At 44.4% G+C, this 14,557-nt stretch overlaps 1 protein-coding gene across 1 annotated transcript in view; it reads right to left on the reverse strand.

Annotated features, from left to right (window-relative positions):
• The window catches only part of LOC145393529 (uncharacterized), a 19,418-nt gene extending 8,643 nt beyond the window's left edge, over nt 1-10,775 (reverse strand). The window contains exon 1 of the mRNA XM_080267679.1: nt 10,686-10,775. Within this exon, the coding sequence (XP_080123805.1) occupies nt 10,686-10,757 (72 nt within the window). The 5' untranslated portion in view covers nt 10,758-10,775. The remainder of the gene's footprint in view (nt 1-10,685) is intronic.
• Nucleotides 10,776-14,557: the final 3,782 nt, after the last annotated feature.

The following is a 14,557-nucleotide window of genomic DNA, read 5'->3' on the forward strand; positions in this document are numbered from 1 at the left end:
CTACCACAATCATATTAATAACACCATTTCTCCTAACACTATTCGCTATCACCATTCCCCTTACTATCACCCTACACTATAACACCATCCTTTCTATCTATCTATCTATCAATCTATCTGTCTATCTACCTCTCTCTCTAACATCACTGTAACACCGACTAACAATGCTTTCTTTGTAAATATTTATCATCATTATCTACAGTATTGTCGTCTTAACACTCTGATAGCTATGAGAGAGAGAGAGAGAGAGAGAGAGAGAGAGAGAGAGAGAGAGAGAGAGAGAGAGAGAGAGAGAGTACAGCCTCTCTTTAATTTCTCTACGTTATCATTTCTTACCACATCACTGACTTTCTTTAATCAAGCACAACTCGCTCTCTTTCTCTAGTTTCTATAATAATAAAAAATTATTTAATCTAGGTAAATTAGATATCAATTTCTCTCTCTCTCTCTCTCCCTCTCTCTCTCATCCCCAATCTTAGTTCACTGTAACACGCAAAAGGTTAAATCATCTCTTTTTTTGCTCAAATCTCTTTAATTAAACTCACTCTCTCTCTCTCTCTCTTGCTTTCTTTTGCACTGTTACTTTTCGTGCTTTAATGTCACGGCATATATACATTATTTAAAGATACGGTACATTTTCTCTCTCTCTCTCTCTCTCTCTCAGTAATTTTTTTGCAATATTGATGAGCAGAAGTTGGTCTGATCTCTGTCTCATTTTCTTCAACCTTTTTGCTGTGCTTTCTCTCTCTTTCTCTCTCTCTCTCTCTCTCTCTCTCTCTCTCTCTCTCTCTGCTCAGAAAGAATAAAATGACATCATAGAAAGAAGTTTGGAAATTTCTGTCAACCTCAATAACATGGAAAATAAATAAATAAATAAATAAAATAAAAAATAAAAGAATAATGAAAAATAATGTTAAAGAAGAAAATCATAGAAAAAAAATCTCTTGAAAGCCATTTAAAGAATTTCTGAAAAACAAAAGCAATAATAATGATGATAATAATAATAATAATAATAACAACAACAGTAATAATAATAATAATAATAATAATAATAATAATCCCTCCTCCTTCCCTCTCTTATTTTCCCCTTCCTTCCCTCTTCCCTACCCCCTCACCCTTTCAACCTCCTCCTCCCTCTTCTCCTTCCCCTTCCCTCTCCTCCCTCTATCCTTCTCCCCTTCCTCTTCCCCCCCATTTCCTCTCCCCTCCTCCCCTTCTCCCTCTCCCTCTCCCCTTCCTCCCATCCATCTCCCCTTCCTCTTTCTTCTTCTTATCACTGGTACCAATTCTGCCCCAAGGAGACAGTGTTGCCAATGGTGTAATTTGGGAGAAGGTTGGCATAGTAATAGGGGGATTAATGCCAGACGAGGGGAGGGAAGGGATGGGGAGTGGAGGGGAGGGGAGGGGAAGGGAGGAGAGGGGAGGGGAAGGGAGGAGAGGGGAAGGGAAGGGAGGGGAGGGAAGAGAAGGAGACGAAGAGGGGAGAGGGAGGGGAAGAGGGAAGGGGGAGAGGAAGAGGGGAGGGGGAGGAAGAAGGGAAAGGGAGAGAAGGGAGAGGAGTGGAAGAGGAGAGAGGGTGAGAAGGGAGGGGATAGAAAGAGGGAAGGAAAGGAAAAGGAATGGGAAGGGAAGAGGGAAGTAGAGGAAGAGGGGATGGGGGGAAGGGAGGGGAGAGGAAGAGAAGAAAGGGAAGAAGGGAGGGGAGAGAAGAGGGGACGAGAGGGGAAGGGAGGGGAACAAGGACGAAAAAGAGAAGAAAGGGAATATGAGAAAAGACAGAGAGGAAGAAATTTATAGATGGAGGGAGGGAGGGAGAGGAGAAGGTGAGGGGAAGGGAGGGGAGGGGAGAGAGGAGAGAAAGGGCATAGGAAGGAGACAAAACGAGTGGGAAAAGGTGAATGATGGAGGAAGGGAGGGGAGAAGGGGAATGGAGAGGGGAGGGGAGGGGAGAGAAGAAGAGGGGAGGGTAGAAGGGGAAGGGGGCAGAGGGAGAAGGGAGAAAGTGCATAAGGAAGGAGAGAGAGAGAGAGAGAGAGAGAGAGAGAGAGAGAGAGAGAGAGAGCATTAAATAAACAATAACAATAACAACCAACATCCTGAATAAAATCACCAGAGAAAAACACAGACGAAACAAGAAAAAATCAAAATTAACACAAACAAATAAATAAATAAAAAAACAATAACTTAAAATAAAACTAAAAAATAAAGATATCTTAAAATCCAATAAAGACAATTTGCTCTAAAGAGAAAACAAATTTTTTTTACGCGAGAAAAAGCAAATTCAAGACTCAACCTTTAGCGTTCATTGCTAATTTAAGCGCTGTCTGCTAGATGTCCTGGCTAGCCTCTCGCATCTATTACGATTCAGAGATTAGTGTTTTCATGGGACGGGATGGGTATACTGTCGCTCCCCGGATGCCGAAATGCGTTGGCGTGTACTTTCGTGAGCCCTTCGTTGAGGTTAGAAAGAGTCTCCTTGGTTGCTAGTCAAAATTTAGCTTCCGATTTGACTGCACTTGGCTATCATTTAAGTACTGGTCCTAAGGTGAATAAATTCGGATAACACACATACACACACACGTTCCACTATCACCACTACAATCATCCAAAATAAAGATAAAAAATAAAATAAAAATAAACTTGCCCTGATTCTGCCAGCATTCTCTGTCGGTCAAATCACAGTCTTGAAAAATACTTCATTCTGTCTTGCTCAAATTACTGTGCTGGGAAGAAGAGTGACGAAATGGCCTTAGAAGACGAAAGTGTGTGATGAGATGGAGGATTTAGGTACGAAGAATCTCTCTCTCTCTCTCTCTCTCTCTCAACCTACCCACACCTCATTAGCCAGCATACCTGTCCTTACCTGTCCATACCTGTAATTAACCCAGTGTCTCCCCTACATCAAGGTGAGTCAATAATTACCTGTCCTATGGGCTTGATTAGTTGAATGTATAATGACCCAGTGTATCTATAATTACCTGTACTGAATCTCTCTCTCTCACACACACACACAAGCAGAGAGAGAGAGAGAGAGAGAGAGAGAGAGAGAGAGAGAGAGAGAGAGAGAGAGAGAGAGAAACCTTTAAAACCATGAGGTGAGGGTTGTAAGATGAAAGGGTAAAGAAGTGAACAGGTAACAGGCAGTCAGACGGCTCTCTCTCTCTCTCTCTCTCTCTCTCTCTCTCTCTCTCTCTCTCTCTCTCTCTCTCTCTCTCTCTCTCTCTCTCTCTCTCTCTCTCTCTCTCTCTCTCTCTCTCTCTCTCTCTCTCTCTCTCCGCTGTTTCGATTGCCTGCGGAAAATTCGAAGTTTCTTTTTAACTCACTTTTTTGAAACTTCGAAAACTTGACTTATAAATCAACAAAAGTGTGACCTTGAGACGCATCATCATCATCATCATCATTTTCATTAGTAACATCAGCATCATCATATTCAACATTACCGTCATCATAAATATTGTCATCATCATCGTCATTACTATCATCAACATTACCATCATCATCATCATCATCATTATTTTCATCATCACTGTCATCGTCATCACATTACTAATCATTATCATCATCATCATCATCACCCCAACCCTATCTCATACACATCACATCAGGCCGTGACATACGCAAACAATTGATTTATTCCTGCTGCTGCTTTCTGTTACTCTGCTCTCTTTCACAAAACGTAATGATTATCAGTAATTTTCTGTCTCTTCTTGCTATCAACCAATCTTTTCTTTTTTTTCTTCTGCCATGATGTGTTTTTCTATTCAAATTTGTCTTTGCTTGAAACTATTTGTGTGTGTGTGTGTGTGTGTGTGTGTGTGTGTGTGTGTGTGTGTGTTGATATGTAGGCATCAATCTTCACACACACACACACACACACACACACACACACACACACACACACACACACATCTGGTAGACGGGAGTTCGCGCCTCGCTCAGGTTGCGAAAAGTTTCACTGACGAAGTGGGTGGTTACTGTCCCCCTTGAGCAAGGGGATGGGTGTGTGCGTGTGTGAAGGTTACAGCCTTGCCCTTAGATCGGACTATATGAGCTCTCAGCTCCTTTCCGGGAGGGTAAAAGCTGACGATCACGACCATCAAGTGATCTTGCCCGACCCGGTGACCGACCCGGGGAATTACACACACACACACACACACACACACACACACACACACACACACACACACACAATCACAGGCAATCCTATATCTGCATCCGAATCAGTCCTTTCTAGGTCTGCTGCACGACAGGACCTTTTCGGAAGAGTGATAGCCAAAAGTAACAATTCCCCACGTTGGTGAAGTATAAATAAGAAAGGGACATCTGTATCGGTCATGCATGCGGAAGTCGAAATGTCCTCTCTCTCTCTCTCTCTCTCTCTCTGTTGAATCTGCAGCCACATGGAAGGACATACTACCAGCACCAGATTTAAATGTCCTCCACACAGGACTTTAAATCCAGGTAATTAAAGATCTCACACCTAAGCATCCACCACACCAAATCTCCCTCCCACACCACACCCAATTTCTAATCCAATCTCCCTCCCACACCACGCCCAATCTCCCTCCTACACCACACTCAGTCAATCTCTCATCCAATCTCCCTCCCACACCACACCCAATCTCTCCCTCATCCAATCTCCCTCCCACACCACACCCAATCTCCCTCTCACCCAGCCCTTCTCCCCCACACATCTCAGCGGCCCGGCTCCACACACCTGCACCCCAGCAAGCAATATTCAGAGCCGGGGTGGTTGATATTGAGGCCCACCTGTGTCCCACCTTTGTTCACAGCCCCCCCACCCACACCCACACCCCCACCACCACCCACTCCCCTCCCACCCCTATCCCACCCACCCCCTAACTTTCACTCTTCTCTCTTCCCTCAGTTTTCCTCTCCTCTCCTCCCTCTCCCTCCTTCTCTTCTCTCCCCATCCTATCTCTCCTCTCCCCTCTTCCTTTCCTCGCTTCATAGTGCTCCCCTCCCCCCTGCATCCCCCTCCCTTCCACCCCTCATTCCCCTTCCCCCACCCAAACCCACCCTACCCCTTTCTATCTCCTCTCCATCAATTTTCTTTTCCTGTCCCCTCTTTCTCTCCCTCCCCTCCCTTTCCCTCCCCTCATCTCCTCTTTCCCCCTTTCCTTCCCTCCCCTTTCCTCTTCACATCTACCTCCCCCGTCTCCCCCTTTCCCCCTCCCCTTTCCCCTCACTCACTCACTTGGGAATATTGTGGATTGTGAAGGACTGTGAAGGACTGAGAGGGATTGTGAAGGACTGTGAGGGATTGTGAAGGACTGAGAGGGATTGTGAAGGACTGTGAGGGATTATGAAGGATTATGAAGGACTGTGAGGGATTATGAAGGACTGAGGGATTGTGAAGGACTGTGAGGGATTATGAAGGACTGAGGGATTGTGAAGGACTGTGAGGGATTATGAAGGACTGAGGGATTGTGAAGGACTGTGAGGGATTGTGAAGGACTGTGAAGGATTGTGAAGGACTGTGAAGGACTTTGAAGGACTGTGAGGGATTGTCATGGCTGGTGGAGAGACAGTGACATAAGATGAGTGAATGGTAGGAAGGGAAACATAATTATAAACGATGAAACTTTGTTGTGTATATTTTATATACAGTATATATATATATATATATATATATATATATATATATATATATATATAATATATATTATATATATAATATATATATAATATATATATATAAATATATATATATATATATATATATATATATATATATATATATATATATATATATATATATATATATATATATATACAATCTCTTGGAGTCCAGTCCGTCAGCCTCTTGCTCCATCGGTTATCCCTTATTCTTGTTGCATGGCCTGCCCACCTCATTTCTGTTCTTTTATAACTTCTATAACGTCTCTGACTTTAGTCTGCTCTCTCACCCAAGTTGATCTTTTCCTGTCTCTTAAAGATATTCCCAACACTGACCTTTCCATTGCTCTTTGAGAACGGATTAGTTGATTTTTCATCGATTTTGACAATTTCCAGGTCTCACAACCGTAAGTCATAGCCTGAATTATACATTCGTTTTAAAGTTTTCGTTTCATACATATTGGTAAGCTACTTTTCATGATATCTCTGTTTTTACCGATAGCCTTCCATCCAACTGTAACGCGTCTTTTTATTTCGCTATTAGAAAGATCACGTATATATATATATATATATATATATATATATATATCTATATATATATATATATATATATATATATATATATATATATATATATTTAGTATTCTGCAATCCACGCTTCCTCTTTCTCATTTAAAATATATATTTAGCATTTCAGGTGGAAAAAAAATCCTTCCAGGTACGTAACTGCAGACCTCTAATTGGCCTGTCACTGTCGCTGTCAAATGGTCCCAGTATCAGAGAAAGAAGGTCAGGTGTAAAGGCCAAACGACGGTAATTGGAGAGAGAGAGAGAGAGAGAGAGAGAGAGAGAGAGAGAGAGAGAGAGAATCATTTTAAAGAATAATATGTATTTCTCTCGACCCTCAGTCCATCTCTTCTTGTGGCACTTAAGACTCTTCAGCACAGTTCCTCAGGCGAATTATTTTCCGTATTACACCTTAACATTTTTCTGCCTGCTACTTAGAATTACCGTCTTACTACCAAAATACTCTATATCAGTATTATTCAAGAGGGTGGGAACGTGAAATTATGAAGAATAAATCACTTAGGAGGAGCTGTTACGAATATCCGAAGGCACCTAAAGATATGGCTCTCCTAGTCAGTCTCTAAACTCCCACTTGCTTTGTATTTTCATTGCTTTGATTTACTGCAATGCTGTGCTAGGGATGTCTAAGTCTCTCTCTCTCTCTCTCTCCCCCCCCTCTCTCTCTCTCTCTCTCTCTCTCTCTCGCTCACTCTCTCTCTCTCTCTGAAACATGGCCACAAGGGAATGCTATATCTCTCGAGGTGGGCTGGCGAGTGATTTCCAAAGCTGTGTGTGTGTGTGTGTGTGTGTGTGTGTGAGTAAATTTTCCCTCCATACCTGTGTGTGTGTGTGTGTGTAAATTTTCCCTCCATATCTCCAGTCCTCCATCTTTCCTCCCTCTCCTCCTCCTCCTCCCCCCCTCCTTCTTCCCTCTTCTCCCACCCTCCTTAATTCTCTCTTCCTCACTACCCTTACTCCTTACCTCTATTCTCCTATTTCTCCTCCTATCATTTTATCCTCTCTCTCTCTTTCTCTCTCTCCCTTAATATCCTGCCTTCCCACTCTCCTTCCTTTTATCTTCATTTTTCTTACATTCTTCCCCTCCTTCCTCTTTCCTCCCTGCCTCTCCCTCCCTTCCCTTCTCTCTCCGCCTTTATCTCCATCTCTCCACTCGTCAGTCATTCCCACCTCTCTTTCCCCTCCCCACCTTACTCCCCTGGGTCTCCGGGTGCTCTGGTATGCTGATGGTGCCTACGATACCGCCTCCCCTCTCCCCAACCCCCTCTCCGACCCACCTCCCCCACCCTTCATTCCTACCTCCACCAAAACCACTTCCCTCCCCAACCCTCTCTCACTCACACCTCCCAAACCCCACTCCACCCTCACCTCCTTCACCCGTCACCCCTACCTCCCGTACCATTTACTCCCCCCTCCCCTAACTCTTCCCCTCCCCTTACACCCTCTGACTTACCCATCTTTCCCTCACACTTACTGCTCCTCTTCCCCACTATACAATGCCCCCTCCCTCCTTCCCTCCCTTCTCCCTTCCCTTTCTTTTCTCCCCTCCGATCTCTTCCCTCCCCAAACATCACTTCTCCTCCCCTCCCCTTCCCCTCTCGCTCTATCCTTACATCTCTCCCCCACCGTAAACCTTCTAACTGTCCCTTCCCCCTTTCTTCTTACAAGACTTCCCCCTCCCCCTCCCCATCCTCTTCCCCCTCTAACCTAACCTAACCTGACCTAAGATGACACAGCCTCACATATCTCACTTTTTGACCCTCCCCCCACTAACAGCTCATGACCCTCCCTTCTGTGTGTGTGTGTGTGTGTGTGTGTGTGTGTGTGTGTGTGTGTGTGAGTGTGAGTGTGTGTGTGTGTGTGTGTGTGTGTGTGTGTGTGTGTGTGTGTGTGTGTGTGTGTGTGTGTGTGTCTCCCATACCCTCTTCTCCCCCCGTTGTTGTATGTAAATAAGGGGCGACGCTCCCTCGTAAACCCGTGTAATCAACCAGGAGATGGAGGGGTCAAGAAGGGGAGGGGTCAGAGGGGAGGGGGAGGGGCAGATGTAAGAGGAAAAGGGGAGGCTCAGAGGGAAGAGGGAGAGCTCAGAGGGAAGGGGGAGAGGTCACAGGGAAGAGGGAGAGGGGTCTGAGGGAGTGGGGAAGGGGTCTGAGGGAGTGGAGAAGGGGTCAGAGGGGAGGGGGGAGGTCAGAGGGGAGGTCATAGAGGTGAGTGTGGGGTCAGTAGGGTCACAGAAAACGGAGGGGGGGGTCACACAGAAGGGTGGGGGGGGGGGTCATGGAGAGGGACAAAAAGGTGGGGGCTGAAGAGAGGAGGGGGAGGGGGTGGGAGTGAAGAGGGGTGGGGAAGAGATTTTGTGTCATTTCAAGGTAGTTAGGCTTGATCTCTAGCAGCAGTTACTGATGCTGGTATTTATCGATCTATTTATTTGTTCATGTTAAACCAGATACGCTATTATTTCCTCTTCTACTACTACTACTACTACCACTACCATTACTGCTACTGCTACTACCACTACCACTACTGCTACTACCACTGCTACTACTGTTGCCGCTGCTACGACTACTACTACTTGCTACTGCTGCCGCGACTACTACTACTATCAACAGCAACAGCAACAACGAAATTATGCCACAAAAACAAAAACAACACAGTCACCATGAATATCATCATTATTATCAACATCAATAAAATCATCACCATCATCATCATCAACAACAACTACAATAACAAGAAAAATAATAATAATAATAATAATAATAATAATAAATAATAATCATAGTTGTGACTGCAAACATTTCCATTTGATATTAAAATTTTACTCTTCCGTTACTACTACGTTACTAACACTAACATTAGGTTCTAAATATTATATCCTCTCTCTCTCTCTCTCTCTCTCTCTCTCTCTCTCTCTCTCTCGGGGTGAGTTTGAGACCTTGTAAACAGAGCCGGTCTTGAAGATTCACATAAACAGAGGAACATGATCGTGTGTGTGTGTGTGTGTGTGTGTGTGTGTGTGTGTGTGTGTGTGTGTGTCTGTGTAGTACACACGTAAGTAGTAGTGAAATAGGGAGGTAGGGAGGTAGGTAGAAAGGTAGGTAGGTACCGTAGGTACGTAGGTAGATAGGTAATTAGGCAGATACACTTGTACATATACATAAATATATCTATCCATGCATACATACATACATACACACATACATACCGTACATGGTAAGTAGGCAGGCACATACGTATACATACATACATACAGTACATGCGTAGGTAGGTAGGTAAGTAGATAGGTATAAAAATAGGATGGAGTGTTATTGTGCAAAAGTAAGCTGTGAGTGAGAGAGAGAGAGAGAGAGAGAGAGAGAGAGAGAGAGAGAGAGAGAGAGAGAGAGAGAGAGATCATGGAGGGGGGGGGTAGAAGGCGAAAGGGCAGATCCAGGCAGTAGAAAAGAGTTGGGGAGTAGAGAAGGAAGGGGAAGAGAAGGAAATGGAGGGAAATGAAGGAGATGAGGCAGTAAAAGAGGAAGGAAATATATTGAAAAGGAGGGAAGTAAGGAAAGATATGGTAATGAAGATAACAAAAGAATGGAGGAGGAGGAGGAGGAGGAATGGAAGAAACAGATTCAAAGGTAAGAAGAATGACATGTAGAGAAAAAGAGGAGAAAGCGACGAAAATTGCAGGGGGGGGGGGAAGGAAGAAGAGGAAGAAAAAGAGGAGGAGGAGGAAGAAAAGAGGAGGAAGAATGAAGAAAAGAGGCAGGAAAGAAGAGTGAAGAGAAAAGGAGGGAAGAAGGAGCAAGAAGAAGAAAAAAGGGAGAGACAAAAGAAAGGGGGAGGAAGAGGAAAAGGAAGAAAAATAAGAGAAGAGGAAGAAGGGGAGTTTAAGGGGAGGGGGAAGAGGGGAGAGGGGGAGGGGGGAAGGGGGGTGAAGGTTAAGTTAGGAGACACATAAACTGAAGGTGAGGAGGTGCTGAGAGAGAGAGAGAGAGAGAGAGAGAGAGAGAGAGAGAGAAATAGTTGATCCCAGCGACAGTGAAATAAATGCATGACTAAACTAATGAAGGTAAAACACAAACATACACACACACACACACACACACACACACACACACACATACACAAACTGGCACTCACAATCACCTCATGACACACAATCCTCCCCCCTCTCTCTCTCTCTCTCTCTCCCAGCAAACACACAACCAACTCATTCACAAAGCCTTCCATTCATCCACAGACAGCATGGCGAAGTGGACGAAATTCCCGTGTCAATATCCACTCTAAACTGAAGCATGTTTAGTTTCGCCCGCGCTTCGCTGTGGAATTTTGTGGTGTCGATGGGGAAAGAGGCTGATATGAAGAGAAACGCGTGTAATATCGTTGTCTCTGTCTCTATATTTGTCTGTCTGTGTCTGTCTCTGTCTGTCTGTCTTTCTTTCTCTCTCTCTCTCTCTCTCTTTCTCTCTCACCTTGGTATCGGACAAACAGAAGCATCCGTCTGGGCAGGTAACCACTCCCTCCACCCTTTGCACCACCGCCATCACCACCACCACCACAATCGCCGCACTCCGCATCCTGTAAGGGGCGAGAAGGAGCAGTTATAGTCCCCCTGCTTTCATCTGACGGAACTGGGCCACTCTTACACCTCAAATACGGTCGTCACCTAGGGAAGCTCCCTAACACCTTTTCCTACACGATTTATTTTGCTTACTGCTAAAAACTATCCTCATCTGTCACCGTTTTCTATATAAATAAAATACAAACTGATATCAACCAGCCGAATCCAAAAATAAATCGCTAAGGAACAGGTGCAACGGAGCTTCCTTAACCGACATATGGACTTTAGTTACAAGACCAGAATAAGTCTCCTTGGTTACTAGTCAAATCGCCCCTGCAATCAGAGTACATTTAATCAAATATTTTCCTCTCTGGTTAATTACCCTTTCGTCACCAATTCGTTTCGTCAACACATTTTCGACCCGTTTCGTTACAAGGCTGGTGACGAAATGGAAAGTAGTGACGAAACGGGCGGAAGAAACGGGTTAGTGACGAAACAGGTTTTTGGTTACAAGTCTGGTTGGTGACGAGACGAGAGACGAAGAGGCAAGCGAACCAGTGTATTCTCTCTCTCTCTCTCTCTGTCCTGCAATGGGGTGAAAACAGCGGTTACTTAAGGATTTACTAATCTTGGGGATCAGGGCAGTTACAAGGTCAAGTAGTACCTCAAAAGGTCTTACGAACTGGGGTTGTTAGACTGAGGACTTTACCTTTAACCTGTGGAAAGGGGGTTGGGGATGGAGTGAAGGGGGAGGGGAGATAGGGAATAGGAGGGGATGGGGAGGGGAGGTGTTGGCTGGATAGGGGAGGGGGAAGGGGAGTGCAAGGGGAGGATGGAATGGGGATGAGGGAGGGAGATAAAAGGAGAGAGAGAGAGAGAGAGAGAGAGAGAGAGAGAGAGAGAGAGAGAGAGAGAGAAGGGATGGAGAGGGAAGAAGTAGGGGGATAGGAAGGGGAGAGGGTGGTAGGGGGGCAGGTGTGGGGTAGGGGGGTGTCAAACCAATTTTGCTCTTATTGGTCATTCAACTCTGGGTACACCTCACAGTGGAGGGGGTGTACCTGTTATCACTCACAGTACACAGGTAAATAACGCACGCACGCACACACACACACACACACACACACACACACACACACACACACACACACACACACAACACCCTCTCCCTCTCTCTTTATTCTCGCTACCAACTCAGGGAAGCGTTATATATGAACCACCCTGGAAATCATCGGCCTGAAGGGGTTTAACTGATACAGGTAAATGGCGCTATTCAGGTAGGCCTTGTCTCCTATACCCCCCCGTCCCGTAACACCCGCCTGTGAGTAAATAAACAGGGGGAGCATCTGGAAGGGAGATATCTTTCTTTCTCCTCTCTCTCTCTCTCTCTCTCTCTCTCACACACACACACACACACACACACACACGCTGATGTACTGCAGGTTATGGGTCCATTGCGAGCGAGAGAGAGAGAGAGAGAGAGAGAGAGAGAGAGAGAGAGAGAGAGAGAGAGTCAATGTATGTATTTACCTGTGTTTACCTTCTAAGAAATCACCGTGTTTACATTTCACAGTAAACAGTAAACAAACACAGTAAATACACAAACAAACAATGCAAAACTACACAAACCAAGATCCATATTTTCGTCGATAAAGGAAGTTCCCTAACACCGCTTCCTTAGCGATTTATTTTCGAAAGTACCTATTAATCTTTTTTTTTTTTTGTATCTATCTTTTTAACGTCAGCATCATGAGAATCAGAAATAAATCAGAAATAAATAAATAAATCAGAAATAAATCGTTTAGGAAGAGGTGTTACGGTACGATATAGCATATTTCTCCCGCCACTGACTGAGATCGAGTATATATATGGTGCTAGTCACGAAGAAGTGCTATGGAAAGGATGTACAGCCGTAATATTCTGCCACTGAGGTACGTGAAATAAGCTGCAAAAGGACGGAAATTTGGGCCAAGTTAGAGTGAAGAGAGGATAGTTGTTTCTTAAGTCTGCTCCTCCTATCTCCAGACGAGAGAGAGAGAGAGAGAGAGAGAGAGAATATTAGCAGCCACAAGATAGACGTGCCGACAGATTCAATTATATCAAGACCACACACACACACACACACACACACACACACACACACACACACACACACACACTCACGAACGCAGAAACACATAATTAAGCGCTCAGATACACGCGTGGTTAAGTAAATACACCTTCCAACACACACACACACACACACACACACACACACACACACACACACACACACACACATGGACAAATATACACATACTGTACATACATAATTATACTGTAGATAACACAGCTCTCCCTCTCTCTCTCTCTCTCTCTCTCTCTCTCTCTCCATCTTTTTCGTGTCTCATCTGAAACCACGGGGGAAATGTCTAGCTTGCACTCTCTCTCTCTCTCTCTCAGAATGATCGAGGAACAAAAGACTGACCCAAAACCAGAGAAAAAAAGACTGAGGAACAAAAGGAAAGAGAAATATTAAAACCAGCAAAGAAGAGAGAGCGAGAGAGAATGGTAAAATCGACTAGCCTGCCACAACGAGACCCCCGCCGCACATAGTCAACTGATGGGATGTAAACATTGCGTGACGTCATCGCTAGGAGACGCCAGGGAGACATTTTGGCGGGAAGGAATAGAAGAGATGGGGAAATTGATGTTATCTTTCTGTTTACGTATACACCCAATAAATAAACTAGACGTGCAGTTTCCCCCCGTGCATTCAAATAAAACATGGCAACTGCATACTCTATCAAAATGTCTGCCGATTTTTTTAAACTCTGCGTCCTCATCAGTCCCATATTTCTGATCCTATTTATTTTTAGAAGGGGGGCTGTCCACTATGAATAACTGGGGGGGGGGTCTCGCGCTCCCTAAATATCACAGTACGGATAAGGGTCCATTGTAGAACATGTAACGCGATATCAAATTCATATCTGCTTTCCTTTCACTTTTCTGAGAAGTTTTTGGCGAAGGGGGCTGACTCCCTAAAAATTATAATTGCAAAACTATACATAATGCAAAACTTTCCGAGTAGCCAACCGAACTTATCTGGGAAGTTTCATTTAAATCCACTCTCGGATACACCACAAAAAGACGAAAAGAAAAGACGGAACAAAAATATATATACCTCAAAGATTATTAAGGTGACGTAATTTTTAGTCTTTCATTTTGACTTCCCATTATATCAGTCTTAGGTATAGACGTAGTGCAAATACTTTAAGGAACTGGTGAAGGTTATATCTGATTCTCCTCCTCCTTCTCCTCGTCCTCCTCCTCCTTCTGCTACTGCTACTACTACTACTATTACTACTACTACTACTGCTACTTCTCCTCCTCTTCCTCTTTTTTGTTTTCTCGTTCTCCATCTCATACGATTCTTTCTTCTTCACTTCTTTCGCTCTTCTTTTCTTCCTCCTCCTCCTCTTCTCCTTTTCCTTTTCTCCTTTTCCTCCTCCTCTGGTTTAACTTCCTCCTCTTTCTTGTCTTCTGTCCTTCTTTTCCGTCGTCCCCTACTATCCTTAAATAGGATTCAGTGTATTCATGCGCTCTCTCTCTTTCTCTCTCTATTTCTCCTCTTTTGCTACTCCTCTAACTCTCTTTTCCTCATTTCTTGCTCCTCCGTCTTCTCCTTCCTCCTCCAACTCCTCTTCTTCCTTCTCCTCCTTCCTCCTCTAATTCTTCTTCTTCTTTCTCCTCGCTCCTCTTCTTTCTCCTCCTTCCTCCTCTTCCTCCTCCATCTTCCTCTTCCTC

Source organism: Coenobita brevimanus, chromosome 24 (assembly GCF_032717465.1).
Source record: "Coenobita brevimanus isolate Jiangsu-jjx chromosome 24, ASM3271746v2, whole genome shotgun sequence".
NCBI classification, from domain to species: Eukaryota; Metazoa; Arthropoda; class Malacostraca; order Decapoda; family Coenobitidae; genus Coenobita; species Coenobita brevimanus.